Below are 15978 nucleotides of genomic sequence, written 5' to 3' on the forward strand. Positions count from 1 at the left end.
ATCTCCTATCCTCAAGCCTGCCCACACGTCACTCAACATATAATTGTTTCTAGTACCAAAACTGTATTTGTCTGTATTCCGTTGTGCACTTCACAACATTAAATTGTTACTGTTTGGCTTATCCATTGCCCGTTCATTTAACGCCCCCTGTTGTGGGTCTGTGTTCCTACATCTTCACAACATTATGGTTTGGTTTATAAATAAAATGAATACTGATAGAATAACTCTGTTAATCTGTGGGTTCACCACCTACAGAGGGGGCCTCTGGGGGTCAGGTGCAGAGAGGATTGGGTGGCGGTCGAGGGTGTGTGGCCCGGTGGCCCGGTCCATGCTCACAGCCCCTGGCTGTTGGGATGTGGAATGTCACCTCGCTGGGGGGGAATGAGCCTGAGCTTGTGCGGGAGGTTGAGAGATACCGACTAGAGATAGTCGGGCTCACCTCCACGCACAGCTTGGACTCTGGTACCCAACTCCTGGAGAGGGGCTGGACGCTTCATTTTTCTGGCATTGCCCATGGGGAGAGGCGGAGAGCTGCGGTCGCATTGCTTATTGCTCCCCAGCTCAGTCGCCATGTGTTGGAGTTCACTCCAGTGAATGAGAGGGTTGCGTCCCTACACCTTCGGGTCGGGTACAGGTCTCTCACCGTTGTCGCGGCCTACAGGCCGAGCGGCAGTGCAGAGTACCCAACCTTCTTGGAGTCCCTGGGAGGGGTACTAGATAGTGCTCCGACTGGGGACTCCATTGTTCTCCTGGGGGATTTCAATGCCCACGTGGGCGGCGACAGTGAGACCTGGAGGGGGGTGATCGGGAAGCATGGCCTCCGCGATCTGAACCCGAGTGGTGTTCAGTTGTTGGACTTCTGTGCTAGTCACAGTTTGTCCATCAAGAACACCATGTTCGAGCACAAGGGTGTCCATAAGTGCATGTGGCACCAGGACACCCTGAGCCGGAGTGGACCATGTTCTCCACCTCCATTGTCGATGCGGCCGCTCGTAGCTGTGGTCACAAGGTCTCTGGTGCCTGTCGTGGCAGCAATCCCCGAACCCGGTGGTGGATGCCAGAAGTAAGGGATGCCGTCAAGCTGAAGAAGGAGTCCTACTTATCTTTGTTGGTAGGTGGGACCCCGGAGGCAGCTGACAGGTACCGGCAGGCCAAGCATGCCACAGCCCGTGTGGTCACAGAGGCAAAAACTTGGGTCTGGGAGGAGTTCAGGGAGGCCATGGAGGAGGACTATCGGTCAGCCTCGAAGAGATTCTGGCAAAGCGTCCGACGCCTCAGGAGGCGAAAGCAGCTCTCCACCAGCACTGTTTACGGTGCGGGTGGGGAGATGTTGACCCTGACTGGAGATGTTGTCAGGTGGTGGAAAGAATACTTCGAGGATCTCCTCAATCCCATCGTCACATCTTCCGAAGAGGAAGCAGAAACTGGGGACTCAGAGGCGGACTCATCCATTACCCAGGCCGAAGTCACCGAGGTGGTTAGAAAGCTCCTTGGTGGCAGGGCTCCTGGGGTGGATGAAATCCGTCCTGAGTACCTTAAGTCTCTGGATGTTGTGGGACTGTCTTGGTTGACACACCTCTGCAACATCGCGTGGCGATTGGGGACAGTGCCTCTGGATTGGCAGACCGGGGTGGTGGTCCCTCTTTTTAAGAAGGGGGACTGGAGGGTGTGTTCCAACTATAAGGGGATTACACTCCTCAGCCTCCCCGGTAAGGTCTATTCCAGAGTACTGGAGAGGAGAATTCGACCGATGGTCAAACCTTGGATTCAGGAGGGGCAATGTGGTTTTCGTCCTGGTTGCAGCACACTCGACCAGCTCTACACGCGCCATCGGGTGCTTGAGGGTTCATGGGAGTTCGCCCAACCAGTCCACATGTGTTTTATGGATCTGGAGAAGGCGTTCGACCGTGTCCCTTGGGGAACCCTTTGGGGGGTGCTCCGGAAGTACGGGGTCCAGGGTCCTTTGCTAAGGGCTATCCGGTCCCTGTACGACCGCAGCAGGAGCTTGGTTCGCATTGCCGGTAGTAAGTCAAACCTGTTTCCAGTGCACGTTGGCCTCCACAAAGGCTGCCCTTTGTCACCGGTTCTGTTCATTATTTTTATGGACAGAATTTCTAGGCACAGCCAGGGTGTATAGGGGGTCTGGTTTGGGAACCACAGAATCTCGTCTCTGCTGTTTGCGGACGATGTGGTTCTGTTGGCTTTGTCAAATCAGGACCTTCAGCGTGCACTGGGGTGGTTTGCAGCCGGGTGTGAAGCGTCCGGGATGAAAATCAGCACCTCCAAATCCGAGGCCATGGTTCTCGACTGGAAAAAGGTGCTTTGCCCTCTTCAGGTCGGTGGAGTGTCCTTGCCTCAAGTGGAGGAGTTTAAGTATCTTGGGGTCTTGTTCACGAGTGAGGGACGGATGGAGCGTGAGATCGATAGACGGATCGGTGCAGCATCTGCAGTGATGCGGTCGCTGTATTGGACCGTTGTGGTGAAGAGAGAGCTGAATAGGGGGCAAGGCTCTTGATTTACCAATCGATCTACATTCCGATCCTCACCTATGGTCATGAGATTTGGCTCATGACCGAAATAACGAGATCGCGAGTACGAGGTCTGTGAGACAAGTATCTGAAAAACTCACGCATGCGCACGAAGGTTCAAGCTTGGCTGACATAAAAACATATGAATCAAATCCATCTATTTTTTGCATAAAATAAAAAGGTCGGATACTTTTCTCACAGACCTTGTACAAGTGGCCAAGATGAGTTTCCTCCGCAGGGTGGCTGGGCGCTCCCTTAGAGATAGGGTGAGGAGCTCGGTCACACGGGAGGAGCTCGGAGTTGAGCCGCTGCTCCTCCACGTTGAAAGGAGTCAGTTGAGGTGGCTCAGGCATCTTTTCCGGATGCCCCCTGGACGCCTCGCTGGAGAGGTGTTCCGGGCACGTCCCATTGGGAGGAGGCCCCGGGGAAGACCCAGGACATGCTGAAGGGACTACATGTCTCAGCTGGCTTGGGAGCGCCTTGGGGTTCCCCCGGAGGAGCTGGGGGAGGTGTGTGTGGATCGGCAGGTCTGGGCGGCTTTGCTTGAGCTGCTGCCCCCGCGACCCGACTCCGGATAAAGCGGAAGAAAATGGGTGGATGGATGGATGGATAACTCTATTAATGTCAATTCTGTCACTTGTGCAAATTTAATAATAATAATGCATTAATGCTGAAGTTTTGTAACAAACACAGACAAGTGGCATTCTGGGTAAAATGTGCCTCCGCTAACACTGATCGGTTGATTCATTATTTGTAAATCAACACGCTAATGTGAGGTGTGTCGTGTGTTGGTGTTTACAGATAAATGTGCATTTGTAAAATATGCCATTTTTTTATTTGTAAAAAAAAAAAGGCATTTTCAAAAAAAAGAAAAAAAAAAGCCACGTTGTAAGTAGATAACAGTCTGATATAACCGGTGTCAAAATAAATAGAACACTGCCATGATCTACTGGTGCCTGTGTGAGTTTTGGCCCTTTTTGAGCTGATTTTTCATTTGTGCGAGAGTTTCAGGTTAATCGCGCATCCTGTGTCGTTTAGTATACATGGAGTAACAAGCTGTGTTTAACATCTCACGACCACCTCCTGATCGCCGATCGTATGGTCAGATGAAAATCAAACCTGTTTGATATTCTGGTCGGCCATCATAAGGGTATCCCGCTGCTGAAGCGCTACAAGTGTCCAACCTCTCGCATTGTGCCTGTGCAAACACCACAGACCTGTCTTGTAAATTTTATTTTATTGTTTTTAAACTTTGATGTTTCCCACCGAGAGTTTTTGTAAATTAAGTTTGAAAGAAAAAAAGCTTCTGTTTACATTTTGCTTCTGGAAACACGAGTCAGACGTGTGGTTTTTGAATGTACAATGTGTGTGAGAACATAAATCATGCACTCTGAACTTTTACACCGTGCGGTTCTGTGGTAAAGTTTGACCTGGAACCGAGTACAGTGATTGAAAATATCAGCCCAACTTCAGTTTGAATACTGCCATGAACACTACTGGCCAGTAGATGGCAGTAGAGACCTTGAAAACTTGCCAAAACAAAATTCCAGATAATCTGTGTTGCTACTTGCTTCGTTTAAGATGTGTGAAATTTAATAAATGCAAACACAATATCAACATCAAAAACCCAGAGAATATATTCACAAGAGTTTTAGGCACTAGAGTTTAATGCTGTTGTCCTGATCAGAGTGTCTCAAATGCATTTCTCCTGTCGTGAACGTACTGAGATTATCCTATCACCCACAATGCACCTGGACACAGCATGTCCACACTAAAACCTTAAAAATTAGCGCATTACTTTAAAACTAAAACATATATCTGATATTTCCACTTTATAAAACTTCACACGTGACGTTAATTTAAATAACTTGTCCGAAATAAGTTTGGTTAAAATTTGAACCATAAGTTAAAAATGTATGCCTTTGGATGACTTGGGTGATTTTGGCCGCGTATCAGTATGGGGTTAAAAGAAATGAGTTTTTTTTGTGACCAGTTCTCCTTTGCTTGCAGAGGGTAGAGTGGTTTCTTCTAGAAGCAGTTCTCATCTGTTTGCAGCGGGTAGAACTACACATCTGTTCACCTTTGTTTACCACGGTAAACAAAGGTTATTATCTATTGTCCACCTGGTCGTTACTGTGAGTTTCTCTGTGAATTTTCAGACCTTTTGTCTGACTTAGTGCTTAGCTCAGATAAGATAATTATAGTGGGCGATTTTAACATCCACACAGATGCTGAGAATGACAGCCTCAACACTGCATTTAATCTATTATTAGACTCTATTGGCTTTGCTCAAAAAGTAAATGAGTCCACCCACCACTTTAATCATATCTTAGATCTTGTTCTGACTTATGGTATGGAAATAGAAGACTTAACAGTATTCCCTGAAAACTCCCTTCTGTCTGATCATTTCTTAATAACATTTACATTTACTCTGATGGACTACCCAGCAGTGGGGAATAAGTTTCATTACACTAGAAGTCTTTGAGAAAGCGCTGTAACTAGGTTTAAGGATATGATTCCTTCTTTATGTTCTCTAATGCCATATACCAACACAGTGCAGAGTAGCTACCTAAACTCTGTAAGGGAGATAGAGTATCTTGTCAATAGTTTTACATCCTCATTGAAGACAACTTTGGATGCTGTAGCTCCTCTGAAAAAAGAGAGCTTTAAATCAGAAGTGTCTGACTCCGTGGTATAACTCACAAACTCGTAGCTTAAAGCAGATAACCCGTAAGTTGGAGAGGAAATGGCGTCTCACTAATTTAGAAGATCTTCACTTAGCCTGGAAAAAGAGTCTGTTGCTCTATAAAAAAGCCCTCCATAAAGCTAGGACATCTTTCTACTCATCACTAATTGAAGAAAATAAGAACAACCCCAGGTTTCTTTTCAGCACTGTAGCCAGGCTGACAAAGAGTCAGAGCTCTATTGAGCTGAGTATTCCATTAACTTTAACTAGTAATGACTTCATGACTTTCTTTGCTAACACAATTTTAACTATTAGAGAAAAAATTACTCATAACCATCCCAAAGACATATCGTTATCTTTGGCTGCTTTCAGTGATGCCGGTATTTGGTTAGACTCTTTCTCTCCGATTGTTCTGTCTGAGTTATTTTCATTAGTTACTTCATCCAAACCATCAACATGTTTATTAGACCCCATTCCTACCAGGCTGCTCAAGGAAGCCCTACCATTATTTAATGCTTCGATCTTAAATATGATCAATCTATCTTTGTTAGTTGGCTATGTACCACAGGCTTTTAAGGTGGCAGTAATTAAACCATTACTTAAAAAGCCATCACTTGACCCAGCTATCTTAGCTAATTATAGGCCAATCTCCAACCTTCCTTTTCTCTCAAAAATTCTTGAAAGGGTAGTTGTAAAATAGCTAACTGATCATCTGCAGAGGAATGGTCTATTTGAAGAGTTTCAGTCAGGTTTTAGAATTCATCATAGTACAGAAACAGCATTAGTGAAGGTTACAAATGATCTTCTTATGGCCTCAGACAGTGGACTCATCTCTGTGCTTGTTCTGTTAGACCTCAGTGCTGCTTTAGATACTGTTGACCATAAAATTTTATTACAGAGATTAGAGCATGCCATAGGTATTAAAGGCACTGCGCTGCGGTGGTTTGAATCATATTTGTCTAATAGATTACAATTTGTTCATGTAAATGGGGAATCTTCTTCACAGACTAAAGTTAATTATGGAGTTCCACAAGGTTCTGTGCTAGGACCAATTTTATTCACTTTATACATGCTTCCCTTAGGCAGTATTATTAGACGGTATTGCTTAAATTTTCATTGTTACACAGATGATACCCAGCTTTATCTATCCATGAAGCCAGAGGACACACACCAATTAGCTAAACTGCAGGATTGTCTTACAGACATAAAGACATGGATGACCTCTAATTTCCTGCTTTTAAACTCAGATAAAACTGAAGTTATTGTACTTGGCCCCACAAATCTTAGAAACATGGTGTCTAACCAGATCCTTACTCTGGATGGCATTACCCTGACCTCTAGTAATACTGTGAGAAATCTTGGAGTCATTTTTGATCAGGATATGTCATTCAAAGTGCATATTAAACAAATATGTAGGACTGCTTTTTTGCATTTACGCAATATCTCTAAACTCAGAAAGGTCTTGTCTCAGAGTGATGCTGAAAAACTAATTCATGCATTTATTTCCTCTAGGCTGGACTATTGTAATTCATTATTATCAGGTTGTCCTAAAAGTTCCCTAAAAAGCCTTCAGTTAATTCAAAATGCTGCAGCTAGAGTACTGACGGGGACTAGAAGGAGAGAGCATATCTCACCCATATTGGCCTCTCTTCATTGGCTTCCTGTTAATTCTAGAATAGAATTTAAAATTCTTCTTCTTACTTATAAGGTTTTGAATAATCAGGTCCCATCTTATCTTAGGGACCTCATAGTACCATATCACCCCAATAGAGCACTTCGCTCTCAGACTGCAGGCTTACTTGTAGTTCCTAGGGTTTGTAAGAGTAGAATGGGAGGCAGAGCCTTCAGCTTTCAGGCTCCTCTCCTGTGGAACCAGCTCCCAATTCAGATCAGGGAGACAGACACCCTCTCTACTTTTAAGATTAGGCTTAAAACTTTCCTTTTTGCTAAAGCTTATAGTTAGGGCTGGATCAGGTGACCCTGAACCATCCCTTAGTTATGCTGCTATAGACTTAGACTGCTGGGGGGTTCCCATGATGCACTGAGTGTTTCTTTCTCTTTTTGCTCTGTATGCACCACTCTGCATTTAATTATTAGTGATTGATCTCTGCTCCCCTCCACAGCATGTCTTTTTCCTGGTTCTCTCCCTCAGCCCCAACCAGTCCCAGCAGAAGACTGCCCTTCCCTGAACCTGGTTCTGCTGGAGGTTTCTTCCTGTTAAAAGGGACTTTTTCCTTCCCACTGTAGCCAAGTGCTTGCTCACAGGGGGTCGTTTTGACCGTTGGGGTTTTACATAATTATTGTATGGCCTTGCCTTACAATATAAAGCGCCTTGGGGCAACTGTTTGTTGTGATTTGGCGCTATATAAAAAAATTGATTGATTGATTGATTGATTGATGTGTGCCTCACTTTTTAGTTACAGCTTCTGAGCTGGGTCGTAACAAATGGGGGTTTGTCTGAACAGTTCTTTGTTGTTTTGTTTCTCCTAGACTCGTGTTGTGGCGTGCAGTAAAGTTTGGGGTTTTTGCGCATTTTATTTTTTGCAGTTTGTGCTTGTCTGGCTGTGACCTACTTTTGAAGGGAACAGGTGCTGTTGGTACATGGGTATTGGGCTCTGTTTTTTGGCTGTGTCTCCTAGTAAGGTAAGAGGCTTCGCTGCTTCATGCACTGCCTGTTTGTTTTTTTCGATAATGTCGTGGGGGTGCAGTTGGTGTTCGCTGTGTAACAGTGTTCTTGGGAGCAGTCCAGAGGAAATGTTTTCTCGCTGGTTTTGTGCTTAATCATCCTGCCGCCAAACCACGTGAAGAGTTAGGTAAGTTAGTTAGGTTGAGTTTTGTTAGGTAGGTATAGGGTAGAGGGGACACGGTTGCATTGGGCTTTGTGCTGTGCACATGGTACCACTTCAGTTTGCAGTGTATTGCCTCGGTTGGTGTGTGAATTGTTTGGTTACGTGGCGCGGTGTGTGCGTATAATTTTGGCTGGTCATGGACCCGGAGGTGGAGAGTTTTGTAGCTAATCCCACAAGGGAGAAGCTTAATGTTTTTGTCAAAGATAATCTGCTGACAATTGCTGGCTCATTTTGACATCCCAGTCGTAAAACGGGATAAGGAAAAAGTTATCAAGCAACAAATTGATGACCCGCTGGTTACAAAGGGTATTTTTTTCCTGCTGCATCAGTTGTAACTCAGGTGGCAGCTGGAACAGCTGACGCTGATTTGCGGAAATTGGAGTTGCAGTTGGAAATGAGATGTTTGGAGATGAATCTCCAAGAGCAGGAAATTCAGTCTAATCTCAGGGAGAAATTCAGTTAAAACAACGTAAACTTGATATGGAAGAGGCGCAGAGGTGCGATACAGCGCGTGTGTCTGGCATGTGGACTGTTAATCAAGGGTGAAGCAGACTTTGACATTAAGAAGTGTATTTGATTTATTTCACCATTTACTGAGAAATGTGGATAAATATTTTGTTTTGTTTGAGTGCGTGGTGTCAATGTTAAAGTGGCCGAGGGAGGTTTGGCTCTTGCTTCTGCAATGTGTGTTTACAGGTAAAGCTCAGGAGGTGTATGCTTCGTTGACACTGGAAGATAGTTTGGTTTATGACAAAGTGAAATGCGCTGTGGAGAGAGTGTATGAGCTTGTGCCAGAGGCATATAGACAGAAATTCTGTGTTACAAAAAAACTTGATCATCAAAATTATGTGGAATTTGGACATGACAAAACTGCGTTGTTTGACCATTGGTGCACTGCGTAAAATGTTAAAAACTTTGATCAGCTGTGAGATTTGATTTTGATGGAAGAACTATGTACCAGAGAGGATTGCAACTTATATTAGTGAGCAAAAGGCTACAAATGTTTCAGATGCTGCTGTTTTGGCGGATAAGTACGTATTGACTCATAGGTCTTTTTTACAAAATGTGACTCCAAACCTGTGTCTTGGTTCCAGTGTGCCAAGAGAGGGGCGCTCTGAGGGCTTTGGTCAGCCTAGCTGCTGAAATGGGGAAGTAAAAACCTCTGTTTTGCATGATAGTAATCGGGTGTGTCACTATTGTCACAGGCGCGGGCACATTAAAGCAGATTGTGCTCTACTAAAGTCAAGGACATCTCCTGTGAAGCCCAAGGGAGTAGGTTTAGCTGCGCCGGTGCGTAACGCTGTGGAACTTGAGGTGAAAAATATGGGCTCTGAACCATGTGACTCGTACTTGCCTTTCATTCGTGAGGGGTTTGTCTCATTGGTGGGAGATGATAAAAAGGGGTGTGTCAAAATTCCCTATGACACATGGGTGTTTGACTCGTTTATCCGAGCTGATGTGTTGCCGCTGTCTGTGGAGTCGGAGACAGGCACGCGGGTTCCGGTTCGAGGTATGGGTCTTAACGTGCTCTTTGTTCCTTTGCATAAGCCAGAGGACACACACCAATTAGCTAAACTGCAGGATTGTCTTACAGACATAAAGACATGGATGACCTCTAATTTCCTGCTTTTAAACTCAGATAAAACTGAAGTTATTGTACTTGGCCCCACAAATCTTAGAAACATGGTGTCTAACCAGATCCTTACTCTGGATGGCATTACCCTGACCTCTAGTAATACTGTGAGAAATCTTGGAGTCATTTTTGATCAGGATATGTCATTCAAAGCGCATATTAAACAAATATGTAGGACTGCTTTTTTGCATTTACGCAATATCTCTAAAATCAGAAAGGTCTTGTCTCAGAGTGATGCTGAAAAACTAATTCATGCATTTATTTCCTCTAGGCTGGACTATTGTAATTCATTATTATCAGGTTGTCCTAAAAGTTCCCTGAAAAGCCTTCAGTTAATTCAAAATGCTGCAGCTAGAGGTCGTTTTGACCGTTGGGGTTTTTCCGTAATTATTGTATGGCCTTGCCTTACAATATAAAGCGCCTTGGGGCAACTGTTTGTTGTGATTTGGCGCTATATAAATAAAATTGATTGATTGATTGATAAAGGGTCGCTTGAGTGTGAACTGTTCAGCGGGGAAGCAGTTTTGGCTGTTCATCCTGCATTGCCAATGGAAGGTGTCTCCGTTATATTGGGCAGTGGTTTGGCTGGTGCGCAGTTGTGGGAGGATGTTGCTTGGTCAGCTGTACAGAAGGAGGCGGCGCCAGTTCCTTACTTGAGGTTAAGAAGGAGAGATGTGTTAAAAATGTTCATGTACCTCTGTCTGATTTTCCTGTGTCCTTGTCTTGCAGTGAGCTGGTGGTGGAGCAACACGCTGACATGTCTTTAAAAGGCCTCTTTGATCAGGTGCGCCCAGCGAGTGACATCCTGGATTGCGCGTGTGGATACTTTCTTCAGGATTCACTGTTGGTGAGAAAATGGTTGCCCCATGTGGGTATGGTCGGTGAGCCTGTGTTTCAAATCATTGTACCCAGTAAATTTCGCTCTGCTGTGTTAAAAGTTGCACAAGATGAGTCTGGACACTCCGGGGTAACTAAAACGTATGACCGGGTCCTGAGACATTTTTTTGGCTGCGTCTAAAAAAGGACGTTTCTTCATATATTAAAACATGTCATGTGTCCCAGCTTACTGTTAAGCCTAATCAAATGTTGAAGCCAGTTCCATTGAGTCCAATTGCAGTTGCATCTGAACCGTTTGAGCATTTAATAATTGAGTGTGTTGGGCCTTTACCTTATTCAAGGTCTGGTCATTATATTTGCTCACAGTGATGTGTCAAGTTATATGGTATCCGGCAGCTTATCCATTGCAGACAATAACTGCTAGGGCAGTGGTGCGGGAGCTTACTCAGTTTATTTCTGTGTGTGGCTTTCCAAAAGTCATACAGTCAGATCAGGGCAGTAACTTTACATCTCATCTGTTTGGCCAGGTCTTGAAGCAGCTCATAGCAGAGGCATAGCAGAGCGACGGCTTTCCATCCCGAGTTGCAAGGCGCTTTGGAGCGTTTTCATCAGTCCTTGAAGTCGCTGTTGCACGCTTACTGTACTGAGTTAGGTGGCGACTGGGAAGAAGGTTTGCCTTGGCTGATGCTGGCTGCTCGTGAAGTCACTCAAGAGAGTCCTGGGTTCAGCCCAAATGAGTTGGTCTTTGCACATACAGTAAAAGGTCCTTTGGCTATTGTGGCAGACAGATTAAAGGAGCCAAATCCACCTAAAAATCTGATAGATTATGTCAGTGGGTTCAGAATCAAATCAAATCAAATCAAACTTTATTTGTATAGCCCTTTACAACAGTGACTACTGAACCAAAGTGCTTCACATCAATGCATAAAATCAACAACAAATGAACAACCACAATAAAACTATGTACTAAAAGCAACTCTGAACAAATAGGTTTTTAGTTTAGCTTTGAACAGAGATAGAGTACTTATCAAGCGCAACTCAATGGGCAAAGAGTTCCAAAGTCTAGACCCAGCCACCGCAAAAGATCGGTCTCCCCACTGTTTGCTCTTGGTCCTGGGGACCTCCAGCTGGTGTTGACTGGAGGACCGCAAAGTTCTTGTTGGTGTGTGTGCAGCTAACAGCTCACACAGGTAAGAAGGTGCAAGTCCGTGTATAGCTTTAAAAACAAACATTAAAAGTTTAAAATCAATCCTGAAGCGGACTGGGAGCCAGTGAAGACTAAACAGCACAGGAGTAATGTGACTGTGTTTGCGAGTGTTTGTCAGAAGGCGGGCTGCAGCATTTTGAACCATCTGCAGACGTTGGAGACAGCTCTGGTTGACACCCACATACAGTGCATTACAATAGTCTATCCTGGAGCTGATGAATGCATGCATAGCCTTTTCTAGGTCCGTCCGTGAAAGGAAAGGTTTGACTTTGGCCAGAAGACGAAGCTGAAAAAAGCTGGCTTTCACCACATTGTCAATTTGTTTGTCAAATTTTAAATATTCATCAAATTTGACACCCAGATTTCTTACAACTGACTGACGGTAAGGAGCAAGATCATTTAAGTCAGGTAGAGCATCACCAGGTTTCAAGCCAAACAAAATGCACTCAGTTTTGCTCTCATTGAGGTGCAAAAAGTTCTGTGAAAGCCAGTGTTTAATGTCTGACAATGCATTTTGCATGGACAGCAGTGCACAGGACCTGTTGTGTGTGACTGCCAGATACATTTGTAAATCATCAGCATAGAAATGAAAAGACATATTGTGTTTGGATAAGACAGAACTCAGTGGCAACATGTATAGGGAGAACAGCAAAGGACCAAGAATGGAACCTTGGGGCACGCCTGTAGTTAGGGGAACAGTAGAGGAGGAGAGATCATTCATCATGACCCTAATGCTCCTATCAGTCAGATAAGACTGACACCACTTTAACACAGTGCCCCAGAGTCCAACCTGTTCTCGCAAACGTCTGCAGAGGAGAGAGTGGTCCACAGTGTCAAATGCTGCAGTTAGATCCAACATGACCAGCAGCATGGGTCTTTTCGAGTCCAGACACATGAGGATGTCATTCTGCACCTTCAACAGAGCAGACTCAGTGCTGTGACGAGACCTGAAACCAGACTGAAATTTTTCAAGAATCTGATTTTGTTCTAAAAACTCTTGCAACTGTATAAAAACAAGTTTTTCTAAAACCTTGGACAAAAAAGATAAATTTGAGAACGGCCTAAAATTGGCCAGGACAGAGGGATCCAGATTAGGTTTCTTAAGTAGTGGTCTGACAACAGCATGTTTAACACTTGTGGAACTGTTCCAGAGCTAAGACAACTGTTGATAAATGAGATGAGGCATGGCCCAACAGAAGTAAAGACCTCTTTTAATAACTTAGCGGGAATTATATCCAATGGACAAATGGGTTCAGAAGGCGCTTGTATGTTGCAAGAGATTTGGTCAAGTTGAAAATGACTGCTGCGCAGAATAAAATGAAGTCCCTGTTTGACAGGTGTTTGGAGGTGCATTCATTTTTGCCTGGTGATCAAGTGTTGGCCCTTTGTCCGGTTATCACGTCACCTTTTCAAGCGAAGTTCAGTGGTCCTTACACTGTGCTTGAACAACTTTCTGATCAAAATTATTTAATATCAACGCCTGAACACAGGAGAAAGCAACAAATGTGTCATGTCAATTTTTTAAAACCTTACTATTCTAGGCAAGTGTCACAGCAAATGGAGGGTGCTGAGGCGTCTGCTGTATGTATGGCAAGTAGACCTACTGGGACGTTTGACAGTTCTGGTACCTTGGACAGCTCACTGCCGCTAACCATGGGGAGTGACAGTGAAGCTGGTACTTTGGACAGTGCTCTTACAGATGGGCATCTTAAAAACTTGGAAGCTTTGTCAAATTTGGATGTTTTGTTTGGTGATTTGCCTAGGTGCCATGCTGAACAGTTATGTGATCTAATACATCACTTTCCATGTTTGTTTTCGGATATGTCGGGGCGTACACATCTTATTGAGCATGATGTTGATGTGGGAGATGCTAGGCTGATTAAACAACGCTTTTACAGATTCAGTTTGGATAGATGCAAGGATCTGGATGCGGAGGTAAATACATGTTGGAGAATGGCATTGTGGAGCCAAGCGCGTTGAGTTGGGTCTCTCCATGCATTTTGGTTCCTAAATCAGATAATAAATTACATTTTTGTTCTGATTTCCATGAGCTTAATGCAGTTACAAAACCAGATTGTTTTCCTTTGCCAAGAATGGATGATTGCATAGATCAAGTGGGTTCAGCAAAATTTGTGAGTAGGTTTGAGCTCTTGAAGGGCTACTGGCAAGTGCCATTGTCTAAGCGTGTGCGTGAGGTGTCTGCGTTTATTACTCTGTCAGGTTTGTTTTCTTACACAGTGATGCCATTTGGACTTAGAAATGCGCCGGCTATGTATCAAAGGTTGATGAATGCTGTTGTGGGCGATATGTCTGGTTGCGCGGTGTACTTGGATGACGTGGTGGTTTACGGTGACTCTTGGGAAGAACATTTGGAGCGCATTGTTGTGTGGGCCGCTGAAGAGGAGGTACTGCTGGCCCACCACCACCAGAGGGCGCCCTGTCTGGAGTGCGGGCTCCAGGCACCAGAGGGCGCTGCCGCCTCACAGGAGCAGCCGGGGTGACAGCTGTCACTTATCGCCTACGACAGCTGTCACCAATCATCTGATCAGCAGGGGTATATCAGCAGGACGACATCTCCACCTCTTTGCCGAGATATCGCTCTACCTAGAAGGTACCGTACTCAGCCGACTGTGTTCTTTGACATTAACCCTTTGTTACCTTTGTGCGTTAAATAGCAGACATTCTTCCAACGAGAGGTGGAGGTGGTTTTCCCGCCATACGGGTTGCTGGGTGCAAACGCACCCACATTTAACTGTTTTTGTTCCTCGCCAGCAGTACCAGATCCGACACGCGGAGGCAGTGGCCACCTGGGAGTTCAGGACTTGGCGGCTCCAGTATTCCCGGGGTTCGGTGGCGGAGGAAATCATGTGGTTCCGGTTCTGCTTTGGACAGACGTCTCTTATCTTCGAGCCTGCCCACGTGACACATTTTTGTGAATTGACTTCTTTGTCTATTGTTGTAATCCGTTGTGTTTGTTGTGCTTATTCACAACAGTAAAGTGTTGTTATTTGACTTCCTCCATTGTCCGTTCATTTGCGCCCCCTGTTGTGGGTCCGTGTTCCTACACTTTCACAACACGCATGGTGGAGCTTTTCACTCATCTGGCAGGGGCGAGGTTGACCTTTAATCTCGCAAAGTGTGAGTTTGTGAGGGCGACTGTTACCTATTTGGGTCATGTAGTTGGTCAGGGTGAAGTCCGTCCTGTTGCAGCTAAAGTTCAAGCTGTCGAGGAATTTCCAGTCCCAAGTACAAAAAAAGAACTTGTGCATTTTCTTGGACTGGTCGGTTATTATCATTGTTTTTGCAAAAACTTTTCTTCAGTTGTTGCGCCGTTAACTAATCTGTTGCGCAAAGGTGCTAAATTTGTCTGGTCTTCTCTTTCTCAGCAGGCATTTGAGAGTGTGAAGAAGCTCCTCTGTGCAGCTCTGGTGTTGGCCGCCCCACGTTTAAACCAACCATTTCAGCTGTACGTGGACGCAAGTCACATGGGGGCTGGTCCTGACGCAGTCTGACAATTTGGTTTGGATGGACCTGTGAGCTATTTTTCAAAGAAATTTGACAAACATCAGCTAAATTATTCAACTGTTGAAAAAGAGACACTTGCCCTAATTTTGGCCTTAAAGCATTTTGAAGTGTACTTGTGTGGCGGTGCCAAAATTACCGTTTATACCGACCATAACCCACTAACATTTCTGGCCTTTGTTAAGGCACCTAACCAGTGTTTAACCAAACGTATAATTTGGACATAACACATATTAAAGGAAAAGGAAATCTGGTAGCAGACGCTTTGTCGCGCACCCCCTTATAAGAACCACACTACACAGGGTCCTGGTGGGACCTGTGTTTTGTGGTGGTGGTGGTGGTGGTGGTGGGGGGTGACGGCCTCCTGCTGCCTTTTGTTATGGCTTCTGAGCTGGGTCGTAACAAGATGAAACAGCGCTGGAGAAAGTATGCAGCCCTGCTGGATGCCCTTCTCTATGTTAAACCAATCAGTTGTTCCACACTCAAGCTTGACTGCTGATTGTTGATCACGGTAGAGGTTTCTGATTAACAATATCACATGTGGTGGGAAACCCATCTCTGTCATTATGGACCAAAGTTCTATCTGGCATTGTCAAAAGCCTTTGAGTAATCTACAGCAGATATACAAATCCTGCTGAATTTTTGGCACTTGTGAATTAACATCTGAAGGTTGTACAACCCCAATTCCGATGAAGTTGGGACATTGTGTAAAATGT

At 44.8% G+C, this 15978-nt stretch overlaps 1 protein-coding gene across 1 annotated transcript in view; it reads right to left on the minus strand.

Annotated features, from left to right (window-relative positions):
• Positions 1–15978, minus strand: part of LOC117510027 (regulator of G-protein signaling 3-like) — a 137690-nt gene that overhangs the window by 90181 nt on the left and 31531 nt on the right. The window contains exon 6 of the mRNA XM_034169632.1: positions 12531–12653. Within this exon, the coding sequence (XP_034025523.1) occupies positions 12531–12653 (123 nt within the window). The remainder of the gene's footprint in view (positions 1–12530; positions 12654–15978) is intronic.

Source organism: Thalassophryne amazonica, chromosome 5 (assembly GCF_902500255.1).
Source record: "Thalassophryne amazonica chromosome 5, fThaAma1.1, whole genome shotgun sequence".
Classification (NCBI taxonomy): Eukaryota; Metazoa; Chordata; class Actinopteri; order Batrachoidiformes; family Batrachoididae; genus Thalassophryne; species Thalassophryne amazonica.